This window comes from Monodon monoceros, unplaced genomic scaffold, assembly GCF_005190385.1.
Source record: "Monodon monoceros isolate NGI ecotype Baffin Bay Population unplaced genomic scaffold, NGI_Narwhal_1 Super_Scaffold_3, whole genome shotgun sequence".
Taxonomy (NCBI): domain Eukaryota; kingdom Metazoa; phylum Chordata; class Mammalia; order Artiodactyla; family Monodontidae; genus Monodon; species Monodon monoceros.
Window position 1 is genome coordinate 37351166 of NW_021703780.1, and position 16635 is coordinate 37367800.

Here is a 16635-nt window from a genome sequence, read left to right on the forward strand (position 1 = left end):
CAAGAGACACAAGCATGAGTGTGTGCACAGTGGCAAGGGCAGGAAGGACAATCAGGCAGGCTTCCCTGGGCATGGGCTGAGCCCCACTGGGTCTCCCTCCCCTCTCGCCACCCACTGGGCCAGCTCACAGGACCTCACAGGTGTGATAAGGAAGTGGTTGTCTAGCCCCAATCCAACAGGTAGGTCACTGAAGGACTGCCCTACCTGTGGGCATCAAGGGACCACATCAGACCTCAGAAACCTACGAGGCCTTTCTCACAGGGGCCAAGGGTGGCAGGGGCTTATGAGAGATTGTAGCTCCCTCCCCAAAACCTTCAGGTGGGACCAGTTTCCAGGAGACACCCTGGCTTCTTCAGTGCAAACCAGGGCAGTTCTTCCTAGCAGCCAACCTAATTCCCTCCTGCTGTACACTCTCTAGAGCATAGATTGATACCACAGGCTTTGGAGCCAAACAGACTGGGTTCAAATTCTGACTCTGTTCCTTCCCAGGGCAAGTCTGGGAACCCCCTCAGTTAGAAATTCCTGAGGCCTGGAGGTAGCACGTGACTTGTCCCGAGTCACCTGGGTGCCAAAGTAGAGAAGGATAGAGAAGCAGGCTCGTCCCTGTTCGTCCTGCAGTGCCAGCTGGGTAGATGCCAGGCAGGCAGAACCTGGGGCAGAGGGCCCGTGGACTTCCCTCCCCAGTGTGGGGCAGGCCCCCCAGCATCCCCCTACCAAGAAAAGGTAGCGCTCCATGGGGCCGACGCGGCGGAAGGAGATCTTGAGGACAGGGCCCTCGCGCAGCAGGGTGTTGGAGGGGTCTACTAGGTCGTCCTCCAGGCCCAGGCGCTGGTACACTTCCCACAGTTCCTGCAGCCGCTCCTGGGGACAGGAGGTGTACCTTCAGCCGAGGCCAGGCAGGGCCTGCCTGCTTCTGGAAGGTTTGCCTTGTGTGGACAGGGACAGGGTGTGAGGGGGAGGTGGGCCAGGTGTCGTGAGGAAGGATCAGGGGATGAGGAGATACAGAGACCTGGGTGGGTTGGGGGAGGCTGAGAGCTGCAGGGAGGAGGTGACAGGGCCCCTGGGGATGCCTGCTGCTTCTATTCCAAGGGCTGGGATGCTCACCATCTCAGTGATGGCTGCGTTGGAGTGCTGAGCGGCTGAGAAGATCATGTCAAGGGCTTCTGAAATGGGGGCAGGGCCAGAGTTACCCCCTGAAAATACGGGGCTTGTGGCTGAGGCAGGAGGTCCTTGAGGCTTAATCAAGTGGCCTCAGGGCCTGCCATGAGCACCCCCAGGAGCAGCCTTCCCCTGTAGCCTGGCACATGAGGTATTTGGATGATGGGGGCCATTTCCCACCCAGAGTAGAGAGACTAGAAGCCACCAAAAGACAGGGCTTAGGCCGTTGGCTTCTGTGACTTTCAATGCCCCCCAGATCCAGAGGGTGAAGGCATGGTTTCAAAGCCCAGCTCTGTTCCTTTTTGGCTGTGTGATCTTGAGCAAGTCACTTAACCTCTCTGGGCCTTAATGTCTATAAAAAAGTGGCTGATGCTATAGACAATGTCTACGAAGTATCAGCGGTCAATGTTGATGGCTGATGGTCATCATAACCATTTTAGCAGGTGCTCCATAAATTATGGAAGTGGCTCAAACCTCCCCAACCCCCTGGATTCCCTGGGGGTGTCCTCACTCTGGGCATCAGCCAGGTCTGGGGCCTGGGCTGGCAGCTTCTGGACATACTCCTTGAGCAGCAGCTCGTAGCGTGGGATTCTCTGCACAGGTTCCAGCATGTGGTGCTGCAGGGTCAGGCTGCCCGAGGCCTCGCTGCTCTTGGGGAGGGAGGGGGGAGGGAGAACGTGGGGGTGAGGGGGGAAGGGGTAGGTCAGGCTGCCCCTGAGGGTCGGGGGAGTGCGCAGCAACTGAGCCAGGGAGGTGCCCCAAATCACTGGGGAACCTGAGCCACTGCACACTGGGGTGGCAGTGCAGGCTCTGCCCCGCCCCCACCCCAACCTCACCTGAATGCGGGTGATAACCTCCTGGAAGGGTGGAGACTTGTCACTCCAGGTGGCCAGCAGCTCAGCGGCTCGCTCAAAGTTCTTGACATACTCACTGTACATCTTCAGGAAGGGGGCCAGCTTCTGGATCACGTCGCCAATGCGGGGGGTGGTCGTCCTGCAGGAGGGGCACCAGGTACTGCGGCACTTCTGGGTGCAGGTATGGGGGGGCGTGTCATCCTCACACATGTGTGTAGTTCACTCCCCCTTAGACTGTGAGCCCCCTGAGGGCAGATGCTCCTCTCTCCCACGGATTGGATTCCCCCAAAAGCCCAGTACAGTGTCAGGCCCACAACAGGCATTCAATAACCACCTGATGCTTGTTCATGTAACAATAACAAGGGCCACATGCCAAGCACTGCCCAAGATTCCATGCATGTCTCATCTCATTTAATTCTCACAACCCTGCATGGGGGAGGAGGGACAGTCAATGGCCCATCTTAGAGAGGAGGAAATCCAGGCTCAGAGAGGTAAGAAAAGGTCATTCGACCCAGAAACTGTTACAGCAGAGCGGTAAGGACTGACCATCTGGAGCTGGCCCGCCTGAGTCTGATTTCCAACCGCACCACTTACTCTAGCTGTGTGTTCTTGGGCCAGTCACCTAGCCTCTCTATACCTTAATTTTCCCATCTGAAAAAACTGGGCATGATGGTAGGCAACCTCACAGGGTTGTTTTTTTCAAAAAAATTTATTGCAAAAAATTTTAAGCAATCATAAAATAAAAATAATATAATAACGAACCCCTATATATCTGCCCCTGCACTTAACAATTACTAAGATTCTTTTTTAACAAAGAATTTTAAAGGACATCCCAGACATCATGGCATTTCTTTGGCAAGATACTAATTTCAGCACTAAATACTTTAGTAGTCATCTCTGAAAACAGAGAGGGGTTCCTGCATAACCACGATGCCATCATCACACAGCAGGCTGATGTGAAGATTAAGCGAGTTAATAGGTGTAAAGCCCAAGGCAGGGCAAGTAGGAAACCCTCAGATAGTGCTGGTTATTTCCACTGCCTCCTAAGTCACTCAGCCTAGTGAGGACCTGATCCATCCCCTTCTCCAGGACACACACACACACACACACACACACACACGCCTCGTCCAAGCCCCTCACTGTGCAGACAGAGCAAGCCCAGAGGAGGAGAGTCATGGTCACACAGCAAGGGCAGGGGCATAATAGGCCAGACCCAGTTCCCTGGGGGCTGCAACCGGACCTGACCAGGGCTGTGGTCAGGGGGCCTCAGGGGCTCCTGCTGGACCTCACCAGTCGTCCAGCCGCTGCTGCAGCTCTGGGAGGAAGAACTGTGCATGGAACTGGTAGATGGAGGCGGTGTTGGAGAAGATGAGCCTGACCACATCCTCGGGGAAGGCCTTGCTGCTGCGGGCCTCCTTCAGCAGTTCCTGGAAGAACACCTACAGCCGCAGCTGGGTCACTGGGCCTGTGGCAGAGAAGGACCTCCATCCCCAACACAGCCCAGGGGGAGACAAGCACAGTCCCAGGGGCTTTGGGGTCCCTCCCCAGCTTGCTGAATGCTTCCACCTCCTTAATCTCCCATCAATCTCACAAAAACCCTGGGAAGAGAGAGAAGCAGGGAAGATGGTATTCCGGCCACTTTACAGATGTGCAAACCAAGGCCTAGAGACACAGGGACTTGGCCAAAGGCTGGCAGCTGATGAATGTCAGAAATGGGCCTATCTCGTGTCTGTCAAGTCTTGGACTTCGCCAGGCTCAAGATCCCACTGCTGATGTTCAGTGATTTAACCCTCTCGCCTTAGGGCTCCTTAAGAAAGTGTGACGGGCTAACAATGGTGAGGATGTTGGGAGTTGGAATGACAGATGAGGATGCTGTGTGGGGCTTGGAAGGACTGGCTGGTGTGTTCTCCACTCCTGTGAGACCAGCCCAGGCACTAACGGTGGAAGCAGGAGTGGCGCTAATGAGCTAAATCCCGATTTCTGCCTGAACTCCAGCCAATGGAGTTAAAAAGACTAAGGCTTCCTAGAATCAAACCCCGAGGTCCTAACTCTCAGCTCTTGTGAGGTGGGTCAGAAGGGAGAGCAGGGGTGAGGTGAGGACACCCAGGTGCTGGGGCTCAGGAGCGGGTGTCCTGGCCACTGGCCTGGTCTAGCAGGTGGAGGCGTGCCACATAGGCCTGCTCTGTCTCCAGCAGCTCCTGGATGATCCTCTTCTCCTCAGGCTCCTGCAGGGGAGTTGGGAGGAGAAGGAGAAGGAGAGCTTTGGTCTCCTCTGATGGGAGCAGTATCCAAAGATGCCCCAGTGAAACATACCTCCCAGGATTCATGCCCTCCTGCAACTCATCTGGGCTGGCGCTGGGATCGATTTAACTGAGAGGATGGGGCAGAGTGAGGCTGCGCCAGTTCTGGGCCTAAGCCTTAAGAGGCCTGGAAGCTTCCACTTGTGCTCTGTTGGGAGCCACGAACTACCACATCTGGAAGTCTAGCTGCCCTGACGGAGAGGCCACATGGAGAGGAGAGGCCCTGGGACTACAATGAGAGGGAGCCAGGGGTCCAGCCGTGCCAGCATCCCAGCTCAGGACAGCTTTCCAGCTGTCCCTGCCCAGGCACCAGGCTTGGGAGATGAGCTATCTTGGGCATTCCCACCCCAGCCAACATCTGACTGCAGCCACTTGAGAGACCCTGTTATGGACTGAATTGTGTCCCCAGATCGATACATTGAAGCCCTAACCTCCAATGTGACTATATTTTGGAAATAGGGCCTTTAGTAATTAAGTTAATTGAGATAGAAGGGTAGAGCCTAATCCACTAAGACTGGTGTCCTTATAAGAAGAGGGAGGGACACCAAGAGAGCATGTGAACAGAGGAAAGGTCGTGTGAGGACATAGTGAGAAGATGGCCATCTACAAGCCAGGAAGGGAGCCTCACCAGAAACCAACCCTGCCAGCACCTTGATCTTGGATGTCCAGTCTGCAGAGCTGTGCGAAAAGGCACTTCTGCTGTTTAAGTCACCTAGTCTGTGGTATTTTGCTATGGCATCCTGAGCTGACTAAGACAAACTCCAAGTGAGACCAACAGAAAAACCATCCAATAGCATTCCAATCAACCCACAGAACTGTCAGAAATAATAAACTATTTGGTCTCTACATTGTGGTGTAGTTTGTTACGCAGCAACTGATAACCAGTATACATAGTGTGTACTACTATGATCACCATCCCCATTTTATAAATGAGGAAACAAGCACAAAGGGGTTAAAGAGATTTGCCCAAGGTCACATAGTACGCAGAAGAGCTGGGACGTGTACCCTGGTAGTCCGGCTCCAGGGTGCACAGCCTCGTGCAGCCGAGCTCTTAAATTCCACAGACAAGAAAACTGAAACCCAGAGAAGGGAGGTGACCTGCCCAGGATGAGTCTAAGGGCAGGAATTAGCGCTGACCTCTATTTCTAGTTGGCACTGTTGCCTCCTTCAGTGGGTAAATGTTGCCTCCTTCAGTGGGGAGAGGTACTAGGTTCCAAGTTGTGTGGCCTTGGACAAGTTCCTTAAGCTGTCTGAGTTTCAATTTCCATGCCTAAAAGACTCCTATAGTGAGGGGTATGAGAAATAATGCCAGCAGCAGGGCGCATAGTAGACACTTAATCAAAGGCCGTTAAGGGTGGGGTGGGTGTGAATCTAGCTTTCAGCTGATCTCTGGTCACACAAGACCCCACCTGGGGAAGTGCTGGCTCTGGCTGGGAGAGAATGTGTGGGAAGGAGGTCAGTGGAGGGGCCCCCACCCAGCTCCCCACTTCTACCCCTCGGGCACCTGTGTCCCTGGGCCGGGGCAGGTCCTAGCCTGGCAAGATTTCCTCCAGTCCCTGCTGGACAGCTTGTTCTTCAGGGAGCTCAGATACCTCCTGCTGACCGTCCTGGGCCCGGAGTCCACGGCCTCCTCCACGGTGGGCTTATCCCATGGCCCTGTGGGTGAAGGAGGCCTGCACCCAGGGTGGTGATGCCCAGCCTCCAGGCCGTGGACTCTGGGTGCTGCTCCCGGGGTCCTGAGGAGAAGACAGCAGACCTGAGGGTTTCCAGCCTGTAGAGTAGGGAGAAGAATAGCACCTCTCTGGTGGGGATTTGGGGGCAATTAATGCGAATCACAGATGTTCACTGGCCTCTGAGTACCTGGTGCACAGGAAGAACTCACTGAGACTTCTACTGCCCTCCCCAACACCTCTCTTGGAGGGAACTCCAGTCTTCAAAATGAGTCAGTGTAGACTGTGTCTTGTTTTCCGGGGAGCAACACACTTCCTTGTTTAAAATGCAGCTAGGAACCCTTCTTTTTGCACATAGAGGGTTTTAAGTGCCCTCCCAGATCACCTCGCCTGTGGACCTCACCCCTGGTTTTAAGTCTCTGTAAGCAGGAAATCCCCTAAAATCCCAGTAACTGATATATAGAGGGAAGGTGGGAGCCATGGAACACTCTAAAGGGAGGGCAGAGCTGATAAAGCTGGGGCTTTTCAGTGTGAGCTACGCCCTCCACACCTCTAGTGGTGGGAAAAGCCAGCCTGGGATCAGTTTCCCTCTTCCTCCAGGGATGAGCTTTTGTAGTGTGGCTTTGTTATCCTACCTATTGGATTTGTAGGCCAGTTAAGTTCTTTAGATAACAGAGGCCACCATCAAGGAATATATCCAACGACTTGGGCTGGGACCCATTCCCTTTGGTGTGGAAAGGCTTGTGGTGACAGCACAGGGTGGGCACCCTTATAAGAAAGGCAGGCTGGGGAATGGAGGATCAGACAGGTACAAAATCTTCAAAACTCTGTGAGAAAGTTTCTCATTACCCCTATTCTGCAGCTAGGAAAAGAGAGGATCTTGCAGCAAGAGAGGGGCAGAGGTGGGATTCAGATCAGGCAGGCTGGCTCCCGAGCCTGAGCCTTAAACTGCCCCTCCGCATGTGAGTCAAGGAGAAACGGGTGCAGAGAGTCAACATGACCTGCCCCACGTCACACCCTGGTTGGTGGCAGAGAGAGGATTGGGACCCAGTCCCCCATGGCTCCTCTCTGACACTCCAGTGCACCACGGTTCCTCAGCGCACTGTCTGGTCTGCAGCTCACGGAATTAGCTGAGTCTCAGGCTTTCTGTTCTACATTTGGTTTCAGCTTCTGCATTTCTCCCCAAGTGCCCAGGCCAGCTTCTGTTTCCTCTTCACCCCTGTTTCAGATCAGTTAAGGCACTGAAAGGAAGTGCCTCACAAGAAAGCTCAGGCCAAGGCAGCTGGCATGGGTCCCCTCACACAGTAAGAGGTGACTCTCATCCTCCCGACAAGACCTCCTCTGACCCCATCTGGTCTGAGGGCTGCCTCCTCCTGCTAGAAGTGCTGCCTAGGCAGAGCACACATGATGAGGGTCTCCACTGGGCACGCCTGGCGTGTTGAGTGGGGTGGTGGCCCAGGAAGGTGCTGCCTAGAGCTGTCCTCGGTGCTGAACAGAACGTGCCCGGCAAAGCCCTCTGGGAGAGGCAGGGTCAGGTCACCCGCTCAGGAAGCTGAACTGCCCTTCTAGGTCCACGTCTATGCTGCCTCCACCATGAAGCCCACAGGAGGCCTTGCCTGCTCTGAGTACACTCAGCAGAGCGTCAAGGCCCCTCCCAGGATATCTATTGTCCATGACCTGGCATCATGGTCATTCCATGAGCTTAGCACCAAAGACAGGAGTCCTCCGGGCAGGGATCATTCTTTATGCTCCTGCATCTGATACAGTTCCTGTGCGATGCTGTGCTGTGCCACCCACACCCCCTCAGCACTGAGGCACTCTTCCCCTAGCTTCTGGTGGTACGGTGGCTGACAGGTTATTGACTGGGTCCCTCCCTGGGAATTGCCCTCTCCGGAAGAGAGCTACCTCATCTAAGGTCAAGTCCACATCCAATGACTAGTCCATGTGGGGGTACAAAGACCTAGCCCTTTGCCTCATCTGGAACAGCCTGAAAGGCCTCCACCTCCAGAGCTCTCTGGGACGGGCTGCAGCCTCTGTGGCAAGTGCTCGGCAGTTCAACCTCTCCTTGTGCCCAAAGCTGCCTCACTCACCCACACAGGTATTGTTCCCAAAAGCCTCCCCAGCAAATTTCCTGAAGCAAATCTCTACCCCGGAGTCTATTTCCAGAGAACCCTACTTACAACAGTCACAATCCCTAACACAGTCCTGGGCTTAAGAAATGCCTGCAGAATGGATTAATGTCACATACAGACACACAATGACCTCTACACATCCGGTTCAGGCTTTTCCCTTCAGATGGAAGCCCCTGCATTGCTCCTTGCCCATGAACTTAAAGCACTTAAAGCCTCCCCACCTCTCTGTGCCTCCCCTTTCTCATCTGTAAGATGGGTATAGAGATGGAACCTACCCCTAATAGGCTGTTAGATGATTAAATGAAATAAGTAGCAAACGCACTTAGAACAGTGCCCTATAGGTAGGCTGACCACACATCCCAGTTTGCCTGTGACAGTCTCAACCTTTCCTATTGTCCCCTCCCTCCCACCAAAAAAATTTAATGGCATTCACTTTCAGTTTCCATTGTGTCCTGGTCTGAATGATAAATTGTATGGTTATCCTACTCATAGGGAGTAAGCACTTGATAAGTATTAGCTATTATTTCTGCTGGAGAGACAACGGGTGGAGTTCTGCAGCCCAAACACGGCATCTGGTCCACCCACGCTCACTCATAATTACACACACGTCTGGACTCTCCCCAACACATCAACACACATGCTCTCACCCCTGCGCAGGCCTGGTGCCCCAACAACACTCTCCCATGCTCCAAGGAACCCATGGCCAAGGGACGTGGGCACTGCCCAGACAGGAGGAGGTGTGCAGGACAGGGCCCAGAGAGAGAACTGCTCACTGTGAGGGTCCAAGGTGGCCCCAGCCCCGCTCCTTAGCCTGGAGACTGGGAGGGTCTGGGCTGCCCAAGGGCCAGAGGAGCTCGAGGGAGACTGCCAGTTGGCCAAGGTGACCCTTCCCACCTCCACTACCCCGTACCTGCTATTCTCAAACGCAGTCACCAGATTGGACACAGATGACAGCTTCTCCTTACTTGCCCCCTCCATCCTGTTGGCCTCCAAGGTGGTCCTCAGCTACCCCTGAAGCAGGGAGAGAGGTCTCCAACCAGCACACTCAGCCACCCCCACCTGGGGTCACAGGTGTGCTAAGGCATCCTGGAGTCCCGTTTTTCCTGAGGCCTCAGCAGGCCTGCTCCCTGCTTCAGAGTGAGGAAAGAGGAAGTGGTCCCAGAGCCACAGCCTTGAAGGGGAAAGGCGGGTGCTCCCTACAGAGGGAGGAGCCTGCTTGGGCCCCACCCCACCCCCACGGGGCCTGACCTTTCACTCCTGTAGACCTCCTGTTCCAGAAGCCACCCCAAGAGGGCAACGGGGGCCTAGAGGGAGTTTCTGGAACTGGGCTCTTGGCCTGAGACACTCACCACTCTGGCCAACCACACCTTCTCACAAGGTCCAGTGGATTTTATTTGGTCCTTTCTCTACAACTTCTTTTCTGCATCTGACCCTGCTCACCACTGTAAGAAAACAGCTTTTTTAATTAAAAATAAATCACAAACCTATTAGGGGCTGGCAGAGAAGATAATATGGTGTTCCCACCTCCCCACTGGGGTTCTCTCATTTTAATAACTGATGTCTCCACCTTCTTGCCCCAAGGGAAGGCAACTTCCTCCCTGAAACTCTGATGATAATAATAACTAACACAAACTCTTTTCAGTGGTTTAGAAATATTTTCTCATTTAATACCACAGCAACCTTATGGGGTGGGCCCTATTACGATCCCCATTTTACAGAAGAAAAAACTGAGGATCAGAGGGTTTAAGTAACTTGCCCAAAGTCACCTAATAAGAACGTAAAAAGAAGTCAGATTTCTAAAGCAAAGGTCAGTTTCCTACAATTCCAGCAAAGATTTGGTTGGGAGCCTGGATGATCACATTCTTGATGCTCCATCCTCAGGCTTACCTATTCCTAGCACACTGGGTGGTCTCTGCCTGATGCCTCCTTTTACCACTTGGTCTCCCAGCACTTCCAGAACAATGATAACTGCTTCTGTTCCCCTTAATCAAGCTTCACAGGCCCTTCAGGGCTCTCCCACTGGGTTCTGGTCTCGCTTGCCTTGAGCCAGGGCCCTCCATTGAGACTGGTCTTTGTCCTGGAGGGTAGGGACTGAGCCTCAGTCATCTTGGTACCCGAAGCACCTGGCACAGCTTCACGCTCCAGTGCCTGTGAAATACTGGGGCCTCACACACCCAAAAGCCTCACTCCCTCAGAGCTCTGCCTGAGCAATTTCTTCTAGCAGATGCCTGGTTTCTCCCCCCAACCCTAAATCACAATAATCCTCCTCACTTTTTGTTTATACTTTTTGTTATGGAGAATTTAGAACATATGCAAAAGTAGAATAATACGATGCAGCCCCATGAACTCATAACCCAGACCCAACAAACAACCATCGACCATGGTCAGCCCGGCTCCATCTATAGTCACATTCACTTCCCCTTCCCAGACCATTCTGAAGCAAATCAGATGATTTCACCCACAAATATTTTGGTGCATATCTAAAAAATAAGGAGGCTTCCCTTGTGGCACAGTGGTTAAGAATCCACCTGCCAATGCAGGGGACATGGGTTCAAGTCCTGGTCCAGGAAGATCCCACATGCTGCGGAGCAACTAAGTCCGTGCGCCACAACTACTGAGCCTGTGCTCTAGAGCTCACGAGCCACAACTTCTGAAGCCCGCGTGCCTAGAGCCTGTGCTCTGCAACAAGAGAAGCCACCGCAATGACAAGCCCGCACACCACAACGAAGAGTAGCTCTCGCTTACCGCGACTAAAGAAAGCCCGCGCACAGCAACAAAGACCCAACGCAGCCAAAAATAAAATTAATTAATTAAAAAAAATTTTAAGTGCACATGCACTTTGATCCAGTGTTCTCATTTCTTCCTGTTGCCTATACAAATATATTTCTTCCTCTGTGCAAAAATGTTAGGTCTACAAAGTATTCAGTGTAGCCTTGGTTATGATAGCACATAAATTGGCAGCAACTTAAACGTTACATGAATTTACGGTATGTTTATACAGTAGAGCCATTACACAGTATGAAATTTTTTTTTTTTTTTTTGGAGGTACGTGGGCCTCTCACTGTTGTGGCCTCTCCCGTTGCGGAGCACAGGCTCCGGACGCGCAGGCTCAGCGGCCACGGCTCATGGGCTCAGCCGCTCTGTGGCATGTGGGATCTTCCCGGACCAGGGCACGAACGCGTGTCCCCTGCATCAGCAGGCGGACTCTCAACCACTGCGCCACCAGGGAAGCCCCACAGTATGAAATTTTATGCACTAATCTGACACGATTTTAAAGATAAAGTAGAAAAAAGAGAAATAAGATGCAGAACAACATTATACGCTACCATTTATATTTTACAGAAAAAAAAAGGAAGGTAGTTTTGCACATACATTTGTGTGTTGTGTGTAGAATATCTCCAAAAAGATATGATAGGAGCTAGGAAAAAGGATTGCCCTCCTGAGTGTAAACTGGAGGCTGGGATGGAAAGGAGACCCAATGCAGCCAAAAATAAATAAATTAAATAAATAAATAAAAAATAAGGAAATATATATACTCCTGTGTGCAAAAATGTACACATAATGTACATATAATGTACTGTGTACATATCACAGTACATATAATGTCAATATTATTCTATACATGCATACATATATATAATACATGTTATATACATGTATGTGTATATATGTGAAACACTTTACCATTATCATACCCCAAGAAATGTTTAGCAGTAATTCCTCAATATAATCAAATACCCAGTCAGCAAAGTGCCAATGCTTCATAAATGTCATCTGCTATGAACTGAATTGTGTCCCTCCAAATTCACATATTGAAGCCCTAATCTCCATTGTGGCTGAATTTGGAAAGAGGGCCTTTAGGAGGTAATTAAGGCTAAATGAGGTCATAAGAGTGAGGCCCTAATCTGATAGGGTTGGTGGCCTTATAAGACGGGCAAGAGATCTCTCTCTCCACACCCCCCCCAACACACAGCCCTGCACACTCCAAGGGAAGGGCACCTGAGACTAAGTGGCTGTCTACAAGCTAGGAAGAGAGTCCTCACCAGAAACAGAACCCTGCCACACCTTGATCAGGGACTTCAAGTCTCCAGAACTGTGAGAAATAAATTTCTGTTGTTTTTAAGCTTCCCAGTCTATGGTATTTTGTTATGGCAGCCTGAGCAGACTAACCGATCACCATTTTTAAAAAAAATCAGGATCCAAATAAGGTCCACATGTTACAATGGGCTGTTCTGTCTATTAACTCGCTTTTCATCCACAGGTTCAACTTGTTCTTTCTGTTTTCCCACACAATATGGCTATGAGGACACTGGGTTCCTGGCCCTACAGGTCCCACAGTCTGCTGACTGCAGAGCTGGCCCCTGGATTTCCTGTCAATGTGATTAGATCTAGGGGCTTGATCGGATTCATCTTTAAATGCCACTTCTTCCTGGATTCTTCCCAAGTCTGGGGAGACCTCCCTCCTTCGTGCTCCTCTCTCCTCCACTGCAGGGCCCAGTTTCCTCCTCTGCCTCCCACCAGACTGTACGCTAGCTCCCGGCTTGCAGGGCCCAGGTGCCCATGCTTCCTGGCTGGGCCCCAGCCAAGCCCAGTGTCCTGCACCCAGTGGGGCCTCAGAAGGCATGCAGGATGGACAAACATCACACCCTGAGCCCAGAGGCTTATCTCACCCCTCAGCAGCCAGCGCCTTGGGCTTCCAGAGCAGCATCTGGACCTGCCCCTCACAGAGGTGGGGGAGAGTGGGTAGGGGCACCAGCAGGAGGCCACACTAAATGCCCAACTCCAAACATGGCACAGGCACCATCAGAGCTACATCTGCCCAAGAAGGAGGGCCAAGATGCCCACACGCAAAAAATGTCTTCCAGGGCTCTGCTTCCCTGGTCCTCCCACCTCCCTGACCTCGGCCCTCACAGTTCTGCCAGCCTTTCTGCCTGACTTGCTTCTCGCCTGTAGGCACCACCCAAGGCTCAGCTTCTGGTTCCCTCATTTACACACAGCCTCTTCCACTCAATTCAGAATCTATCTCAGGGTTCCACAGGCATCTCTTCCTGTCTCCCACCCCAACCTGAATATGCCCAACACCTTCAGGACATCACCAGGGGCATGTCCCACCTTCGCTTCCAACTCAACACACAGTCTCGAAAATCAGCACGGTTATCCCACAGAAGGAATCCCAAATTCCTTGGAGTGCTGCCAAGATCCCCTGGTTGGCTCTGATCAACTTCCCAGCCATTTCTTCCTTATACACATGTAGGTCTGGGTTGGGACCTTGAGTGGTAGCTCTGGGCTGTGTCAGCTGAGCTAAGCTGAACCACAGTTCCAGAATTCCCTTTCCTGCAAGCTGACCATGGTGGCAGGGGCGGACGCAGCAGCCGTGCTTGCTCCTGTGGTTGGTGCAGGGCTCCTGCGGTGTTGCAGTTCATGCGTGTTGATGCAGATCTGTGGGTTCTCTGCCGACCTCCTTCAGCTTGTCTAGTCCTAGGCCGGGTATGTGTTTAGCTCCAGGACAAAGGGTGCCAACTTCTTCTGCAGGTCACTTGTGTCACCGAAGTTGTCTCGGCGTGGCTGCCTGTTCATCCTCCAGAGTCCCAGCCCTTCCTCAATGGTTCAGTTCCTTCTTGTTCTCCCCAATTTCACATCCATCTTCCCTTCCTCACTGCCTGCCATGAGGATTTTAGACACAGAAGCATCAATTCTTTAAGTAGCTGCCCCATTGCATAAGGTCAAATCCCATATTCTGTATCACTTCTGGTTGTTCTGCTTCTCTCATCAAATCTGACCTAAACTCCTTGGGCCAGTAACTGAACTTCACTTTCTTCATCTGTGAAATGGGGATAATTACAGTGCCAATCTCCTATGGTTGTTGTGAAGATTAAATAATACCATGTGTAAGGGTTTAGAGTAAGGCCTGGTACAGAGAAGGTGCTCAGTGAATGTTATTCCTGACAGAAGACCTTTTCTATGGCTCTCCTGCACCCCCCCCACCGCGACCAATCAGTTCCTTTTGCCTGGAATGTCTCCACCCTGTCAACAGCTTATTTACTTCCTCCAGGAAGCCTTCCTTGATATCTATCGTTGGCATTCCTTTCCCTCCTCAGAGACCTGGTGTTCTTCTCTGTTTACTTGGATCTCTTCTGCCCCATTCATTAAGTCATGCATTCAGTTGGCAAGTATTTCTTGAGCATCTACTATGTGTCAGCCCTATGGTAGAGGTTATGGATTAAACACTGTCCCCTGCCCCTTAGCTAATAGTCTAAGGAGGAAGATGGGCCTGTTAACAACTGAAATACAATGTGGGAAATGCTTTGAACAGGGAAGCTGTGAACACCCAAAGAAGGGTCACTGAAGTCTGCAGAGAGCAGAGGGTGCTATCAAGGAAGGCTTCCTAGCAGAGGCAGCCTGAAGGATGAAGGATGAGTAAACTCTCCAGGTTGAGAAGGTGGGAAAAGGCATTCAAAGCAGAAGGAAGTGGTGTGGGCTTGAGAGACCAGGGAGAGACTAGGAATAAGGGCAGGGAGTCCAGCACATTGGAGTGTCTAGGGACTGGGGAATGGCAGGACATGGGCTGAGGGGGCCCCAGGAGCCTGTCCCTGGCGGGCTTTGTCTGCTGAGCTGAGGTGCTTTCACATGAACTGAATTTTATTTATGCAGAGTAGGCCCTGATTCAATGGTCGTGAACACATCTCTCTCTGAGTGGGGGCGTCCATTTCAGGGCTTTTGAGGTCCTTGGCATAGATAAGCCTCATGCTTTCTCTTCTCTTAGTTCTGCTTTCAAACCTTAAGGAGGATGGAAGAGCTCAGTTCCTGCAGCCCAGACAGAGGGAAAGAGGGAGGGATGCCCAAGCAGGAACTGTGGGGCTGGGCAGTAACAGGCAGACAAGCTGGCTGGCTGGCAAGAAAGCTCTGCCCTGGGATGCAAATGGGGCTTTGTGTGCAGACTAGGGGCACCCAAAGGGCCTCTCACTGGCAGCCCTGGGGAAGCAGAGGGCATTTGGGGGCTGCCAGGGAGGAAATGTCAACATTTGGGACCTGGATGTTGTGTGTGTGTGTGTGTGTGTGTGTGTGTGTGTGTGTGAGAGAGAGAGAGAGAGAGACATATGTGTGATCTCCAGGGGTGTGTGAGGGTGTGGCTTTTTCAGGGGAGAGTGAGGACTCCCCAGAGGAGCATGTATCCCCAGTGAGCCAAGGCCCAGAGAGGACAGGCTGGCTTGTTCCCTGGGACCCCCTTGCCCCCAACCCGGCCTGCAGCCTCAGCCAAACATAGCACCTGCCAAGAACTTAATGGCCTGTGACAGGCCTGTGAGTGAGGGATGACGCGGATCCAGGGGAGATGCCGGCAGCTGGCTGAAACCTGCTCCAGTGTCTGGTGCAGCCCTTGCCGCTCCTCCCCTCGCAGCCTCCCCCTCCCCCTCAGTCTTCTAGCCCCTAGGAGGCTCGAGGCTTGGGGAGGCCCTGACAGGGTTGGGGGTGTGGGCTGTCTGGGTAGTCATGCGATGAGCAGAGGCCACACCACCAGTGCCAGTGGAGGGGTGGGCTTTCCTCAGCAGTCCCTGGCTTGGAGGACGAGAGATGAAAAAAGCTCGCCTCCCTCATAGACTAGTCTCCTCTGTCCCCTCCTCCAAACAGCCAGAATTTTCCCGTTCAGTCCCTCTGGCATTTATCTTCCTATTTTCTGGGAGAGCTTGGTGCTGCCAGCTGCCCATCAGCAGGCCTGGGTGCCAGGCTCAGGCAGCCCTGCTTCCTGCTGTTCACCTTCCCAGGAAGCTTCCTGTATTTCCCCTTCTGTGTGCCCCCTGCCCCTTTGTGCTCTGGGTGTTCCTAATTTGTACTGTCAGTCCGTGGGGTGTGCTTATTCAGAGCCCATTAGCGCCTTGAGGAACACAGGGTGGCAAAATCAACCTCCCTCCACGTGAGCCAGGGGAAGGTCCCTTCTAGGGGTGCAGAGGCCTGAAAGACAAGACAGCAAACGTATCAGTCCTGACGTGGGTGGCCAGGAGGACGTCAGTGAGGAACATAAACAACTCTTTCTTCTTCTTCGGCGTGTGAATGATCTAGTTTCAGACTTGGTACTCTCAGGGATTGGGCCAGCCTTGTGGCAGGCCCTGGCCCCGTCCTGCTATTCAAGAAGGCCTCAAGGTCACCAGAGGCTGGCCTCAGGTGGGACCTAGGGTGGTGTCCTGGGAAAGCTGGAATGAGGAGCCAGCCAGGTGGGTGAAGCAGCAGCAGGGCTGGCCTAACAGGGAACACGCAGGAGGCCGAGCTACGCCCACACCCCCGGAACGGGGACCGGGCAGGGAGGCGCCAGATGGGAGCCAGCAAGGGAAGGCCCAAGCCCAGGAATGGTGCTAGGCGGCGGCTTCTCAGAGCACACGGCCAGCAGGTGGGGCCTCACACCCTAGGTCAGGCTCCTTTTATCTTCAAACAGCTGTGGGCCTTTCTTGAGGCCTGCTGGAGAAACATGAGCAGCTTGGAGGGAATCGACAGGTTTTGAGTGGAGAAAGAACAGATTGTTTCCGCACAG

The 16635-nt window shown here is 52.8% G+C and overlaps 1 protein-coding gene across 10 annotated transcripts in view; it reads right to left on the bottom strand.

Moving 5' to 3' along the window:
• The window catches only part of FGD2 (FYVE, RhoGEF and PH domain containing 2), a 43189-nt gene that overhangs the window by 18916 nt on the left and 7638 nt on the right, over positions 1–16635 (bottom strand). For 6 of the 10 annotated variants that reach the window (XR_003796531.1, XM_029241616.1, XM_029241615.1 and 3 more), the window contains exons 3-9: positions 5817–6048; positions 4157–4237; positions 3303–3451; positions 1995–2151; positions 1670–1808; positions 1105–1163; positions 715–861 (exon numbers count right to left, since the gene is read on the bottom strand). Coding sequence is in view for 9 of the 10 variants with exons in the window: in XM_029241616.1 (XP_029097449.1) it covers positions 715–861; positions 1105–1163; positions 1670–1808; positions 1995–2151; positions 3303–3451; positions 4157–4237; positions 5817–6048 (964 nt within the window). In the remaining variant the exon portion in view is untranslated. Of the gene's footprint in view, positions 1–714; positions 862–1104; positions 1164–1669; positions 1809–1994; positions 2184–3302; positions 4238–5816; positions 6049–9024; positions 9426–16635 lie in introns of those variants that run through there. The other 4 variants (XM_029241612.1, XM_029241617.1, XM_029241613.1 and 1 more) reach the window with 4 other exon arrangements.